Source organism: Micropterus salmoides, unplaced genomic scaffold, assembly GCF_014851395.1.
Source record: "Micropterus salmoides isolate LMB-PRFRI ecotype aquatic unplaced genomic scaffold, ASM1485139v1 Ms_hic_scaffold_15, whole genome shotgun sequence".
NCBI lineage: Eukaryota > Metazoa > Chordata > Actinopteri > Centrarchiformes > Centrarchidae > Micropterus > Micropterus salmoides.
In genome coordinates, this window is record NW_024040596.1 from 4,117,398 (window position 1) to 4,132,743 (window position 15,346).

General features: G+C 40.0%; 1 protein-coding gene across 1 annotated transcript in view; it reads left to right on the plus strand.

Annotated features, from left to right (window-relative positions):
- Positions 1-364: 364 nt before the first annotated feature.
- tfpia (tissue factor pathway inhibitor a) overlaps positions 365-15,346 on the plus strand; it is a 46,862-nt gene continuing 31,880 nt past the window's right edge. The window contains exon 1 of the mRNA XM_038720077.1: positions 365-533. Coding sequence (XP_038576005.1) covers positions 452-533 — 82 coding nt within the window. The 5' untranslated portion in view covers positions 365-451. The remainder of the gene's footprint in view (positions 534-15,346) is intronic.

Sequence of the window (15,346 nt, forward strand, 5' to 3'; positions counted from 1 at the left end):
ATTTTTTCTCTATATATTCTGAATGCACCTCTTTCCAGACTTGATGTCAAGCACCTTGCCTGATCGGGGGGGGGGGGGGGGGGGGGAGGTAGGTAAATACTGGAATGATTACCTATCTCCTATCTTATCTCTATTTGGTGGAATTGGTGTTGTTACAACCATGCCAGATCTCCCCTATGATACACAAACTAAATAATAATAAAATAAAATGATTTGCTTTTCATTTAATTCCTCTGAAACGTTATGAGTCAAGGGATATAGGCTATTTTAGTCTTCACATTGAAGTGGCCCACCAGGAAATTGCTGGGAATTCCAATTTCATAGTGCCTGACTGGCACGGCGTTATCAAGCGGAAGTACGCACCCACACACTCGCAACTTCAGCCCTTCAACCTGATGAAGTTTTCCTCTGAACTTTACATTCAGCCCGGATCAGCGCCCCGTTCAGCAGCATGGCTCCATCCTACAAGTGGTGGGTTTTGTGCGCCGTTTCGCTCTCCTGTGTCGCCCGTTTAGGGTCTTGCCGAAGTGAAGGTAAGAGGATTGAAAAAAGGCATGTGTGTATGTGCAGATTGTTATTTTAACTGTGTTCGCCGTGTTCACACTTTGCCTGAGCTGTTGTACGACAGCGCAAGGGGGCCGTTTTTGTCCTGAAACCCGCGCGTAAAGTGCAGCTGAGTGCGAGGTTTGTACATATTCACACTACTATATGTCCGGCTTCAGTTTTTCTTTTTCTTGGTTGGGCCTTGCATGTAGTGTCTTACCTTGTGGTACGTGATATTATCGCTGTAGCATTCCTATTACATTCAGTTTTGCTGTGATATTTGTCTTTCACAAGTGTAAACTCATTTTTAAACAGAATATCTGCGCCTCAAAGTGACTCGGCAAACTGACTGACTCGTAAAAATAAAAACAAATCGGCTTTTGTATCTTGCAGTTTTGTTCAAGGAGTGTTATTTTGTTTAATATCCCACACAGTAATAATACACAACCCATATTCTAACCAGTGCTTTGACTGAAATCTCGCTGCGTGTCAACATCACAGCTGATGCACTACTGAGTTTGTTGTGTTGAAGGCTTTGTTAGGTCTTCAGTAGTGAGGGGGTCGATGTGGCGTCAGGCAGGGCCAAAGTCCACACCGACAGCAGTTCCTATGCCGGCCAAGACCCACACCTGAACCGCCTGGCACCTCCTCCTGTCCTGTCATGTCGCAACAACAGCCTTGCAGGAGATAATGAGACCCTTGGGATTTGAAGTCAGATACTCTGACACTCCGAGGAAGGTCTGAGTAGATACATGTCTGGTCCAAAGTGGAGGGGGAGCTGTAATACTCATCTTCAACTCCTTCATTCCTGTGAGAAAACACTGAGCTGGCCTGACTTCACAAATGAAAACTGTGCAGTTAAGAAGAAAGTCCAGAAAGGTCATTGCATGTGTGGTAGGTCAGATAGTGGCTGAAGGCAGCTGAGAGGATTGGTGATGAACTCCAACATTCACTGTATGCCTTTAATGCCAAATGTCTGCCTTCTCTTATCTTTCAGTGACATACAGCCGGTTCTTATGCATCACTTCCTTGAATGGAAGTAATATTTACAGTTTATGGGCAGAACTTGTAATATGTGAAAACCTTCTGATGGATAGACTGACGTGACATTTTGTTGTCACAGTGCCAAAGTCTTTTCCTATCTTTATATTAAGCATCCTTTGCTAACAAAGTTTGGATTGCCTTTCATGTGTGGTTACATTGTGGTCGCCCTCAGCAGCACCTTTTTCTTCCCACTCTCTGTGCATTTGTATATGTATCCTGTTGTGTTTACCCATCAGGTATAGTGCACACTGCAGACAACAGCAGATTTGAAATAAAGGCAATTCCAGAGGTCCAGAAACCAACCGCTACTCCTAGAATAATATCTAGTATGCTATTAATCAGAATATCACAACATAAGTGCCACAGATTGAACCTTGGGCATTGCAAGGTCAAATGTGTGATCATAACAACAGCAGTTTATTTATAGAGCGCTTTTCAAGCAAGAAGCACAAACTACTTACCAAAGTGAGGAAAATAAGGGGTTAGAAGTTAAGTGACATACTCTTTGAAATGACATCTAAAAGAGAATTGAGCCAGTTGGGTTATGGTGTGAGAAACACTTTGTTCTGGTCAGTAGTTTTGCTGCTGCATTTTGAACAATTTGGAGCGGTTCCATAGCTCAACCGTTCAGACAAGTAAACAAGGCATTGAAATAATCATGGCTGGAGGATATAAAAGCATGTATAATTTTCTCTTTTACTAAGGAAAAGGTTTGATCTAATTTTGAAGATATTCCTCAGCTGATAACCACTAATTTCTGTACATTTTGCTTCAGGCTCAAGTCACAGCCAAACAAATATGCCAGTGTGTATGTCAGCATGTGATCTCTGAACAGTACATATTGCGTGAAAGCATTTTAGAGGGTGTGTGACCAGGGTTAGCACCAGATTTACCAAAGTTTTTAAGTTATTGTGGAGGTACTGTCAAGTGGAAGTAGAAAGTTCTGTAATCTTTGTAAAGACATCACATTTTGTTGAATGTTAGAAGGCAAACATACTAACTATTAGGAACGTTTACTAGCCAATGAAATATTCAAACTGCTGTCTTTCTGTTAAAGGCAAGCATATGCAACAGTGGCCCCTGTGGCCACAACTGGCAATTACAGGAATATGGTAAATACTACAGCGTGGTATAACAGTAGTACAGGTAAGTCAGTGAACTGGCTTAGTAATAGGCCTGTCCCCGTCTTGTCTATAGTTGAGTCATGTGTGTTTGTGCGGCGGCGATTGTGAGCGGGGGGGGCGCTACACACAGTAGCTCCACTTTAATCTTAAGAAGCTGCAGAGCTGCAGTCTCTATTTATTAGTCAGTGTAACTTACAATGTACATTTCCAGCTAAACTGAGGCTTGTGGTTGACCGTTTTCTCTCTGCTCGCCTGTCATTCACCGGTCTTGTGCAGAGTTTTGTGTGCATGCCGTGCGGCCGACAACAACAAGCACGTCGCGGTTCCTCACGGGTCTGTTTCAAAACAACATAATATTCTTTGTGTTCTTCAGCAATTAGTGATTAATGATCCGAAGTGGACATGAGGTGTGGACAAGTCGGCACAACACTGGTGAAGCTGGGGCTCCGTCTCTTCACCTAGATACTTTGTTCCTCTTCGCCTACACATGCGCACTGTCGCCCCCTTCCCTAAGGGTTAGGGTTACAATTTTGGATTTATTCACACACTTTAAAAACATTTATTAAAACCTTTTTTTTCTTTTCACATGTTTATTTACAGCAATAAACGCTGAAATGTATATTGTAACAGGCTGTATATTAACTTATTGGGAGAAAACTGGTAGTTCTATGTAAAATCAGACGTTGAGCTCCCCCTTATAGTCAAAATGGCATGATCCTCGTTTCACTGCGAAGAGATATCAGATTGACAGTCGAATCAGGCTCCGACCATCGAAGCATCAAATCTTTGACTATTTGAGGTCAGCGCTACTTAGTAATGTCAGTTACATAGCAATATCTATCTAAATTAAGCTAACATCAGCTAATATTAGCTATAATTAGCTACTGGCCAAGTAAGGCTGTAGCAGCAAAGCCCCAGAGTGCACCAAGGATGCATTTTATTGCGTATAAATAAAACACTTTATTTGTAAGAGAAGCTATGTGCAATACTTATATTGATATTTGGGAGTTTTAAAAATTATATTGCCCAACTTGCCGTATATACCAAACAAGTTAAGTTACAACAAGTTACAACCCTATTAAAAGTCATTTAGAAAGAGGGCAGACTTTTACTGATCTACTGTAGCTTAAAGAACGACACACATTTTTTGATAGGTATGCCCACTGGTCAACTTCCTCAAACTCATGGCCAGAATAGCAACAACATGATAGCTGTTTGTTGTTGTTCTGTCCACTGTCTGTACCATCTTAGTTTAGTGTTCTTATCTGTAGATAAAACAGAAAGAAAATGTGGTTTTGCAGATAGACATACTCTAGTAAAATATTACATGGTGTTGCAGTATAATGCTATTGTGGTGTAAGAGCAAGCATCATATTTATTGTATTTTATCTGAATGTATTCAAATTTAAACTTGAGATTTATTCATTACAGGGCTGAACATTCTTGTACCCTTTCCTTAAGAAAGCATTTAACACGTTTTGCATGTCAGAGGCTCCAGTTTCCTGCAAGCCATCAGCTGACATTTATTGATGGTTAACATTTGTAAACAACACACGTTTAGCATTTTAACCTCAAAGCACAAAAGGACAATTATGCTGAGTGTTTAAATTTTCCAAGACAAAAGCTTCAAAGCAGTATTACAAAAATGCATTAAAATTTGGCAATTATGCATTGAATCCATCAAAGATATTAAGATACAAACCATGGGTAAATACAGAGAAGCAGTTTAGGCTACTTACATTACAATGGCCTTCAGCAAGGTTTTCTTCAAAGAGGGACATTAGCTGTTACTATTTGCATGTCATTTACATGCTCTTGAGAGGTAGAACAATAAGGTATTCCATGAGCCTCTTTGATACTAAACATCAGTATCACTGGTGCACAGTCTTGGTGACTTCACTAATTTTGTCATGGAGGTATAAACAGTGTGTCTCATTAATTTGTGGAGAAATTTAATTAAATGCTCACTTGCTGTTTGAAGTGGTGCTTTTATTAGGGAGCCTCAGGCCATAGAGAGGAACTGTGTAGCATGTGCCATCTGAATTAGTATTTGTGATATAGAGTAGATTTTAAAAAAGTACTAGCTTAACTGTCACTAAAAAGCATTTCAGTTCATTAGATGAATACACCTATAACTAGAAAGTGAAGACACTTCTCTGCCTTGTCAATCAGGTGTTACCTTATGTTTTCTGCACAGTTTGCAGGCCTTTAATTTTATTTAATGAGAAAAGAGTTTAGTCTCAACATGACTCTCACCGTGAAGCAATTTCACTGCAGGAAAAGCAGCAGCTCTTTTTTGGGGTCAAGACCTGTGTTATAACACAGACAATTAATGATTCGAACTTCATGAAATGTCTCTTGAATATTTCATAAAGGGATGCAATTCACTTTGTTTGTTCTCTTTTTGTATACACACACACACACACATGCTTACACACATGCTTACACACATGCTTACACACATGCTTACACACATGCTTTCCATGCTTGATATGTGTTGAGCCAAACTGTCATGAATGATTAATATCATAATGGAGATGACTAGTACACACTTGCAGTTGTAGCAGTAAAACTCTAAATTAGGTTAGATAATGGACAGCACTCTACACTGTAACAGTATAAATAATTAATTCATTAATAAAACTGCAAATGCTAACATACAAATATGAGCGACCAGGCTGTCTTAAAATTTATTGTGAGCTAAACTAGCTCTGTTGATTTGTTCATTAGATGTACTGTAAAACACAGCGAGTCACCTGAACTTAAATGCATTAGACAAACTTAGCTTCAGCAACTGCTGTACTGTTTATGTATGTTGACAAGAGCTGCAAGTTAGGCTTGATTTGCAGTTATGTTTATTTTTTCACTAGTAAAGCTAGTGTTATTGTAATTTCTACACAACGTACTGACTGGAAAAATGTTTTTTGACTTACAAGTCCTAAAGATTTGAGACTTGCCTCGAACTTGTCCCCTATAGACCCGAGATGTTACTTGGACTTCATTTCTAAAGACTTGAGCTATGACCTGGACCCACCTCTTAAAGACCTGAGACTTTACTTGGACTTGTTCGCTAAAGACCTAAGACATGCCTTGGACTTACCCTCTAGATACTCGAGACTTGACTTGGACTTGCCCCCTATAGACCCGAGATGTGACTTGGACTTGTTCCAACAGCCTTAAAAACAGCTCTGCATTTAAGCTCTTGATTTGGCAGACACTCATTTTCTTTATACACAAAATAGTTGCAGCAAGCCTGAGTTTGTCAGATGAATTTTAAAGAAGCCTTCTTTTTTGTGGTGCTTACAGTAGGCTGAATGGATTAAATAATAATGTTCGAACGTGAAAATGCGTTGTGTGAGTCATAATAACAGCAAGAAATATGTAATCTCTGCTGTAAGAAAGCAATTTTTTGTGCCCATTACCAACAGCCCTCAAAGTGGCTTTCCAGTCTTTGTCCGGCGTTTCTTGAGCTTCTTGATCATCACTGCCTCATACATCACCAAAAGTTGCAATAAGTGACATTTTTTTGAAATGGAAAAACAGACTTGCTTGAAATCCCATTGGTGCATGTGGCCTAGGATTGACATTACCAGCTTGCTCCCATCACAGCATCACTGTGGGTTACTGTACTTCCCAGAGACAAAGGGTTGACTTCCGCTCATGGTGATCCCTCCAGTTCGTACACAGGTTGTCTAGTTATCATGTGTTTGTTGTCGCTGTCTTTTCCTCTTACTGTATCTTCTGTGTAAAGGACACCTTGTTGTAAAACATGCAGCAGAAATGCTAGTTTAGGGAGCTGGTTGACTCTGTTTTCTGGGAATTTTGGGTGTAATGAAAGACAATAAATGAAAGAGAGACAATGTCTGCTGAGTTAGTCAGTGAACTACAAGCAATTTCCTGAACAATATACAGTAAACACTAGACTGTAATACCACATGTGATTTATCATCATGTACAACATAGATGCTCAACCAAAAGACTTTGCTCTAGGGAAATTGGTTCTGCGTCACACCTTTGAATCATTGTTATCCTATTCCCAGATAAAAGGCTGACTTCATTGCAGTGTGGTGAAGATATGTCTCCTGTGTGAGCAAATGCCTGTCCACCTGAAGCTGACACAGTAGGGGAGATGACAAATGGACTCGGAGGAGCATGAGCCAGAGGTTAATCTGTGCGTCCTTTGCACTGTTGCCTGTAGAAATTGGCAGAGGATACTTCCGTGCCTCTATATTTAGAGAGACGATACTGTCTCATCGGTCATTTCTCCACTAACTTGACAAGATGGTGAAGTTAGCCTTTTCTTTCGCATTTGAAAGTAGGGTAGCCTCAGCACTGAGGGCAGTTTGAGAGCCGACTCATTTCAAAAACCCATATCCGAGAAATCTCTGTGCCATCTTTTTTGCTCACTAGCAGGAGAAGATAGCACAGCAAACTGGCAATCGGTTGATCGTAATATACTGGGCCAAATGGATAAAAATTTTGTGATGTTACTCATTTGTCTGCACTGGAAGTGTCAGAGTGTCAGACGACATTCAGTATTTCCATAACTAGCTTCCATTTAGTGGCATGCTCATAGGTAGCTACCACTGAACACATCATGTACTATGTATTGAAATGTGTTTTATCACCTCAAGTGTCATTTACAGTTTACAAGTTACAAATGGCGCGTTTTTGAAGAGACTCTCCTTCCCTGATTACTCATTGAATATTCCCTTCATAAAAGCATTGTTAGGTTACTCTAAGTGAGCAGTAAATTGAAATGTTGGTCACCATATGAATCATCATCATTTTGCCCCATCGCCTTGTGCAAGCTAACATAACACCATGTGATGTACACCTCATGTAAATAATGGTGAAATAATTAGTGGATTAATCAATTTGTCTATCAACACAATCAGCAACAATATCAATAAACAAATAATTTCAAGTACATTTTTTAATATAGCCCAATATCACAAATCTATACAGCATATGATACCCTCTATCCTTAAACCCTCGACTGAGATAAGGAAAAACTCCTGGCCACACACTACAGTGGCCATGATAGCTATGTTCAGCTCCTGTAGTATAACATTGTTTCCCACACATAGACTTTACTTGGGCGGGCCGCCCAGGTACACTATATGACTGACTGCTACCCAGATAACCTACATTTTAGCATTTTGCAGAGAAACACAGACAAATGCTACCTAATACGTTACAAGACGCGTGCATTTGACAAGCACGGACCAGGTAAAGTGACAGTGGAGTGTAGGGCTGAAACAATTCATCCATTAAATCTATTACTAAAATGCATCAACGCTTTGTTTAATCCATATAACTATATAGCACACGGACATTTACACTGTGTGAATACGACGTGTTTATGATGGAAAAGTGTTTGCAAAGTGGAGGAAGAGAGAGAAAATAGCGAGGGACAAAGAAGAAAGTGTCCAAAGTATGGGATTATTTCAAGCTAAAAGAAAACAACTACTCTGTAATGTCACAGTCCGTCCACTGCAAAACGCAACTTATGTCGCCTCGGCAACAGCACGACGGCACCTGATCAGAAAGCACCCGGTGTTCTGTCAGCGGACCAAAGACACGGTAACAGTAACAGCAACTTTAGCATTTAACTGAAACCATGATTGATTGTTGAGTTGAAGGCTAGCCGCCGCTGCCAAGATAAAGTACTTCTTAAACAATGCATCGATGAATCGCTTAAATAATAGTACTAAAATCATCGTTACCTGCAGGCCTACACCAGTGCAGATGTTATTCGGTACCATGTTGGTTTTGTTTTAATAGGCTGCATCATTAACAAGCCTGCTCCTCATGTGGCTTACTTGCTGCTGTAAAAATGAATTGCTGATGCAAAAATCCATCAGACAAGTTCTGTGTCTGTTCGGGGACATAATGCTACCACTACATCAGCAGCACAGACACATACAGGAAGAGAGAGACAGAAAGAGGCAGGGCAAGCTGCAGTGTTTGCAGTAGTGTGCGAAAGAAAGTTTGGAGAAAAGAGAACTGAAGGGAAAGGGAGCCAATTCAAGTAGCCCAGGCTAGTGAGTGGTGAAGTAGAAGTAGAATTAAGAAATAACCTAGGCTTCTAGAAATAGAAATATACATATACCCCGCTAATGCCTTGTGCAGACTACACGACTTTCAGCATCGGCCGATGCCCGTGCCGTTCACACAACACAACTCTCCGTCTTGTGACGGGAGTCTTGAAGTCGTGGCGTTCACACTATGTGACTGATCGGTGACAGGGGGTCACACACTACACGAGCTGACAGAGACTCTGTCACCCGACGCTGGTCTCCAAACCACATTTTGTCGAGAAAACACACTTGAAATGTGAAACGGGAAATGACGCGAACCTACACACGAAACAGTTGTTTGTTATTATAAAGATAGCAATTATAAAGACAAAGAATCTGGGTGAAAGAATGGATTAGCACACGCAGGTAGCAGGGATTGTCTGAGCTACAGAGAGCTGGAGGTGAGTAAAAAGTGTTTTGCGTTGAAAAAGTAGCTGCCTGCTCTGCCAGCAGCCTGCTCTCATTGGCTGGTTGTGGATGTCGAGTCGGCCGACTCCGGCAGATATTTGGCATGCTAGAGATCTGGGAGACGTCGGCGATGTGTCAGAAATGTGTCGCCGTTTTGATGCGTTGTTGTGTAGTTAACGACTGGCGACCCAAACCCATTGCAGTTTTTTCCTTTTGACTCGTGTTCCTTTTGGTTTCTCTCTGAGTTGGAAAGATATGCACTTTGGTGTAATATTCCAGTATAAACACAAATTGGGCGGATAAAAGCAGTATAATTAAAGGTTGAAGATTTTAGACAGGACTCATCCAGTTTTGACAACACTTTAATGGATCACGCATCTTCAAAGTATGTCTGATGCTTAATGTTTAAAACTGGGGTGGTGATGGAACAGTGGATGAGACACATGCCTTTGGTGTGAGACACCCTGGTTCAAATCCACTGTGAGACACCAATGTGTCCCTAGTTGCTCCAGCGGTGCGCAACCTCTGACATATGTAGCAATTGTAAGTCGCTTTGGATAAAAGCGCCAGCTAAATGAATAAATGTAATGTAACTATAATGATGTAAAGGCTCGCTACTATTCCACTGGTCCTACTTTGATGAACCTGAACCACTGTGGTTGTGACGGTTGGTTATAATTGGCTCATAAGGTACTTTCTGGTTTTATTGATGTTGCTTAATCCAGGAGAAAACAACAGAAGTAAGTCTTTTGTCCAAATGTCCCTTCATCTGTCTGTATGCACAGTGTGTTGTATCTTGAAGGGCAGTGTGTAGACAACGGAGTCTGCAGCTGGGGATACATTATTAGTGTCTCTCTGTAGCTTACAGGAAGCTTTAATCTCTTGAATGTTGACATATAATTGGATACATATTTTGCATGTTTCACAGGGGGTGAATGACACCAACAAGGATACTAATTAGGGATGTAGTCCTGTCCTATTCACCCCTTCACGACTCACTGTGGTTTGTTAAAAAAAGACTGCTATCTTTTCTGAGCTTGGAAGGTTTTGGCAACAGAGCTCAACTGGCCATCTGCAGATAGATAAGGTTATACTACTGTTTCCTGTATGAGTTATACTGATGATAATCGCAAGCTTTATTTAAGGGGGAGAGTTACAGGAATATTGCATTTCTGGGAGATAATTTATTGTAAGTCACTTAGACATGTAGCAATGTACAGATGCCAAAAATTTAAATGTAAATATGGCTTGATTGTGTTATTGTATTATTTTAGTGTCTGAAATTATGACAACTTATATTAACACATAAATGTAGCCTAATATGTCTTTGTATCATATAGCAAAGGTACAGAAAGGGGGAGACTAACTGTAAGCTTGCACTCGACCATAGTAACTAATGTGACAGTTAAAAAATGTTTAGGGAATGAAAGAAAGAAGTGAACTAAGTCTGAACTTGTAGCTCTCAAAGAAAATGCATGATGAAGTAGTTATCACTTAGTCTTCATTCTGTGCCAGTTCAGACAAGGCAAAGGGCTTGTTATTTTTGACTGCTCGATGTTGATTTCTCCACTTGCACGCCAAAGAGTCTCAGAATAAGTGGACGTATCTGCTAAAAGTGACTAAGTGAAGAACTAACATGTAGTGTGAAAAATGAGATGTTGTTGAATTAATGTCAAGTTTAAGTGAAGATAGAGACATCTGCTGTGTCGGGTCTGTGTATTTTTTCTTAACTTTCAGCACTACAGTTTGCAAGAGCTGTGTCAGGTTCACTGAGTCCATCACAATTTAAAACATGTTGTGCAACTCTTCTGCAGTACACCATGCAACTCCTTCAGCTATCTTGTCTTCAGCCGTACAACAACACCTTTTAAAGAGGTGGTATTATGCTAATTTTCAGGTTCAAAGTCTTATTTATGGGTTGTACCAGAACAGGTTTACATGGTTTAATTTTCAAAAAACACCATATTTTTCTCATACTGCACATTGCTGCAGCTCCTCTTTTCACCCTGTGTGTTGTACGCTCCGCTCTTGCTTGTCTTACTTGTACAAAATCTTTGTTGGGAGTTGCACATGCGCAGTTCCCAGGTAAGGACTACTAGCCAATCAGAAGCAGAGAAAGGCGGGTCGTAAGAAACAAGCTAGTGTAGGACCGTTAACGGCCCTAGTGTTATCCAAATCAAAGACTCTTCAGACTGCGACCATAACCTAGCAGATGGTATAAGTTACTCACAAGTCCACAACATCATTGTTCCACATCTTACCATAAACCACTACAAAAATCAACATATTTAAACTCAATTTTACATAGAAATTGGCCAAACAATTTGAATGTTTGCTCAGTAGCTTTCACATCAGGTGTAACATTAGCATTATAGTTATAACTTTAGCTGTGTTAGCCAACGCTTACAACAACTACGCACTTGAACAGTCTGTGAAGTTAGATTGCCGTGTTTATTTTAAATGTAATTCACAACCAATAAAGCATACTTAGGCTGTGATTGTGAATTTACAGGCCCAAATGGAGTCGGAGTTGCATCGTCTTTTAGGACTAAAAGTTGAACTGTTGCCGGTGATCTGACGATCTCTGCTGCCTTGCAGAAAAATGCTACCATAGCGCAAATCGATAGACTCGACTCTACTCGGCCCTGCTCCGTTTTCCATTGCAGATAGTACCCAGAGATAGTACGTAGCTTGTCGTCATAGCGACGCCACACACAACTGCCGCGACGTAATGTTCAATGCGACACACACACCAGCGATCCACACAGCTTTCTCTTTTTTAAGGTAATACTTTTCAACATTACTCAGAATGTAAAGACAGATAAGCGGTATGAAAACCTTCCAGCTATATTTTCCTCCGCCGTTGTTTTTTCCATTTCCATTTTTGTTCCGCCATCACTTCTAGTAAAACTGTCAATATTTGCAGCTGATATCTTTCCTCAAAACTTCTCAGAAGTGGATTTAGTGATGAAATTCCATACGAAAACTGTAAAATATAAAACTTTCTGTTGCTGGCCTCTGTCTGGTGCAAGCAATGATGATGCAGTGAATAGTGATGATTCTATCTGAACAATCAGCAGTCTGTCATGTTTTCACGTTACATTTTAGTATGCCTCAAAAAAGTACCTGGAAGCAGGTACATGTGCAACATTTCTACAATGGAAAACCAAACAAAGGCAAGTTGAGCCAAATGGCCTCCACTCAGACTAGCTTGGTTTGAGGGCGTACCTGACCTCCGCTAGCCGCTTGGCATTATGACGCGTTTTCATTGTGAGGTCACAAGTAAAGGAAGTGAAGGGCTGGACTACAAACGAGCTGTTTTCAGGCAGTTCAGAGCAGGGCTTTTTGTGGGAGATGGGAACTCCCTTTGGGCTGGACTTTGGGCTTTTTCACTTTGCAAACCTGTTACATGCACAAAAAAGAAATCTAACTCAATAAAGGAGAGGGGAAAAGCCAAAAAGCATAATACCACCTCTTTAAGAGATGATCATGGCCAAGATTCAACAAAGTGAAAGATAACAGGAAAAATGCATGCTCTGCAAAAAAACTCTTTCTTTGACAGATTTCCAGCATTTTCAGACACAAATAGTGCAGCTGGCTGATGATTCACACATGGTTAAATGTATATAACTGTGTGACTTAACTATTACATACAATTGGTTGCATAAACTCTCTGATTGTTAGAATGAAACCGCAGGAATAAAATCAACATTTTATAATTAGAAATATGGTATTTGTACCATTATATTTATATAGTATATAACAGATACCAAGTCCACGAAGTAACCCTGCATTCTTGAAATGAAGTGTTCTAGTTGCGTAACAAGGTAATGTGAGTGCTTTAAGATATGATGGTGTCAAGCCAATTAGGGCTTTTTAGGTGACGAGAAAGATTTTAAATTCTGTTGTGGATTTTGTTGTGCATCATTTTGAGACAGGATATGCCTGATTTTTGCAATGTTACATAGCTGAAAAAAGGCCGTTCTTCAAGTTTGTTTTATGAGGGAGTTAAAGGAAATGGCCAAATCAGAGTTAACTCCGAGATTCCTCACTGTCAGGGCAGGACAATGCCACCTGTAGTAACTGTATACCTGGCTTGATCGATAGATATAATTGAGTATCATCTGCATAATAATGAAAGTTTATACTGTGTTTCATGGTAATATTGCCTAATGCCGGCTGCACACTAGAGGATAATTGAGCAGATTTTGGGTCTGAATCACCTCTCTCGACAATTGCGGTGGCGTTCCAGAGCTGAGGCTGGTCAGAATAGACTATCAGCTTAATATCCTATATCCTTATCCTGTAGTGTGAGGGGTTTACAGACATAATCTTACAGACATAATCTTACAATTATTCCATAATTGTAAATCCATTGTAAATCCATAATCTTACAATTACTGGATTGGAGTCACCCCGATTTCGAATCCTTTTTTTATATTTTATGTCTCTAATGACAAACCCGCAACAGCCAATGAGAGCGAGCTGACCAGGAAGCACCACAATTTATAATCCATGCTGATTTTGTCTTCTTCGGTTCATCGATTCATCCACAATTTCATTCTCTTTCTTTGTTTTTCTGTGCAAAGTGTAGCACACTAAAGTGCAACTACCTGATGACAACAGTCTGCCTCAAATTCGGAAAAATAATGTGTAATTGAGGGTGCGTTCATGAGAATTTTGTATTAGCATAATTAATGCCCCAATAATACTATATAAGGCTACGCGACCTGCCCCATATATCAGGAAGTGTTTATTCATGAAAATGACATTGAAGAATCAAAAGAAGAACCTAACAAGTTCAGAGATTAAAGTCCTGCTTTTGGAGAGCCATAAACGAATGTGTATTATTTTTAGCAGCATCAGCAGTGAAATTAAGGGAACAGGACCGGATCGTTGTGTCTGTCTGCAGAGTTGCCGCTCTAACAAGTTTCACATAAGCACAGCCTTTGATAATCTAAACCGCGACAATAACCATTCATCTTTCTTTGCCAATATATCACTCTCTTCCAAGGGCCTGACATGCTAAGACATCCAAAAGATGACACTTTCAGTTGACCTTACTATATACAGAGGCAAATTAACCTTCAATTAGTGCGTCATTGAAGTCGTTTTGCAGTTTGATGTGTTCATATTGATATTGTAGTGTTATGAAATAAGCATCAATAGCTATTTAAGTACATGAAAATATAATAAAGAGTATATTTGAATTGCGCAATCAAACAGTATAATGTTAACATAATTATGAAGTCATTAATTTAAGACTTTCAAACCGAGAATTCCTTCAAAGTAATGAAATATACACTCCATTAGTGAAAAACTGGGGTTGGGAGAACTACAGACTAATTGCACATGACTCATACAACTCCTAAATTGTTTTCATGCCGAAGAAATAAAGGCAAAACACAAAGAAATTGGTGGAAGCGGCAAGTTCTCCTAAATCACTTGTGTAAGCTACTTAAGAACAAATCTGTTCATACAGGTATATGTATAAGGAATTAAGATTAGGTGTGATCCCAGCAGCAGCAGGGTTAATCTGTCTCAGAAAAAGCATGCTTTCAAACTGAGCTTTGAGTCTCACAAAAGCTCACCAATTGCCAATAGAAGAACCATTATTTTTTTTCTCATTTGTATTGTTTGAATGATAACCTGCATTGCAGGAAAAGACCACTGTATCGATCCTCTCATCTAATCAAGAGTGCATCTACGGTACAATCGGTCGAGGATGACATTTGCACAGACTGGGAATGAGCCACTTGCTCTCGCTTTCTGTCTGTCCCATTGATTCAGCTGTGTAATCACGTCCACATCAAAGGAGAGAAGGCTAAGACACAAACATTCACGGCTGCCGCTTGTCCTTGAAGGTCCATATAATATTTGACAAATGACAGCTTCATTGTATGTGCTATATTGAAGATGCATTTAGAAAAATAGAGTTTTAGCTTGGCTATTCAGGCTGGATGAAAAATCAGATTGCCAACTTGCGACGTGCAATACAACATGTTATTATTTTCATGTGGTGAAAGCGCTCAGTGGTTGTTCAGAATCCGGTGGTGTGGTCTTCTGTGGGAATTATTGTTTTGCTAAAGTCTTTTTTCTGATTTTCTGACAGCAAATAATGTTTCTCCGTGGCAAACGGCACCC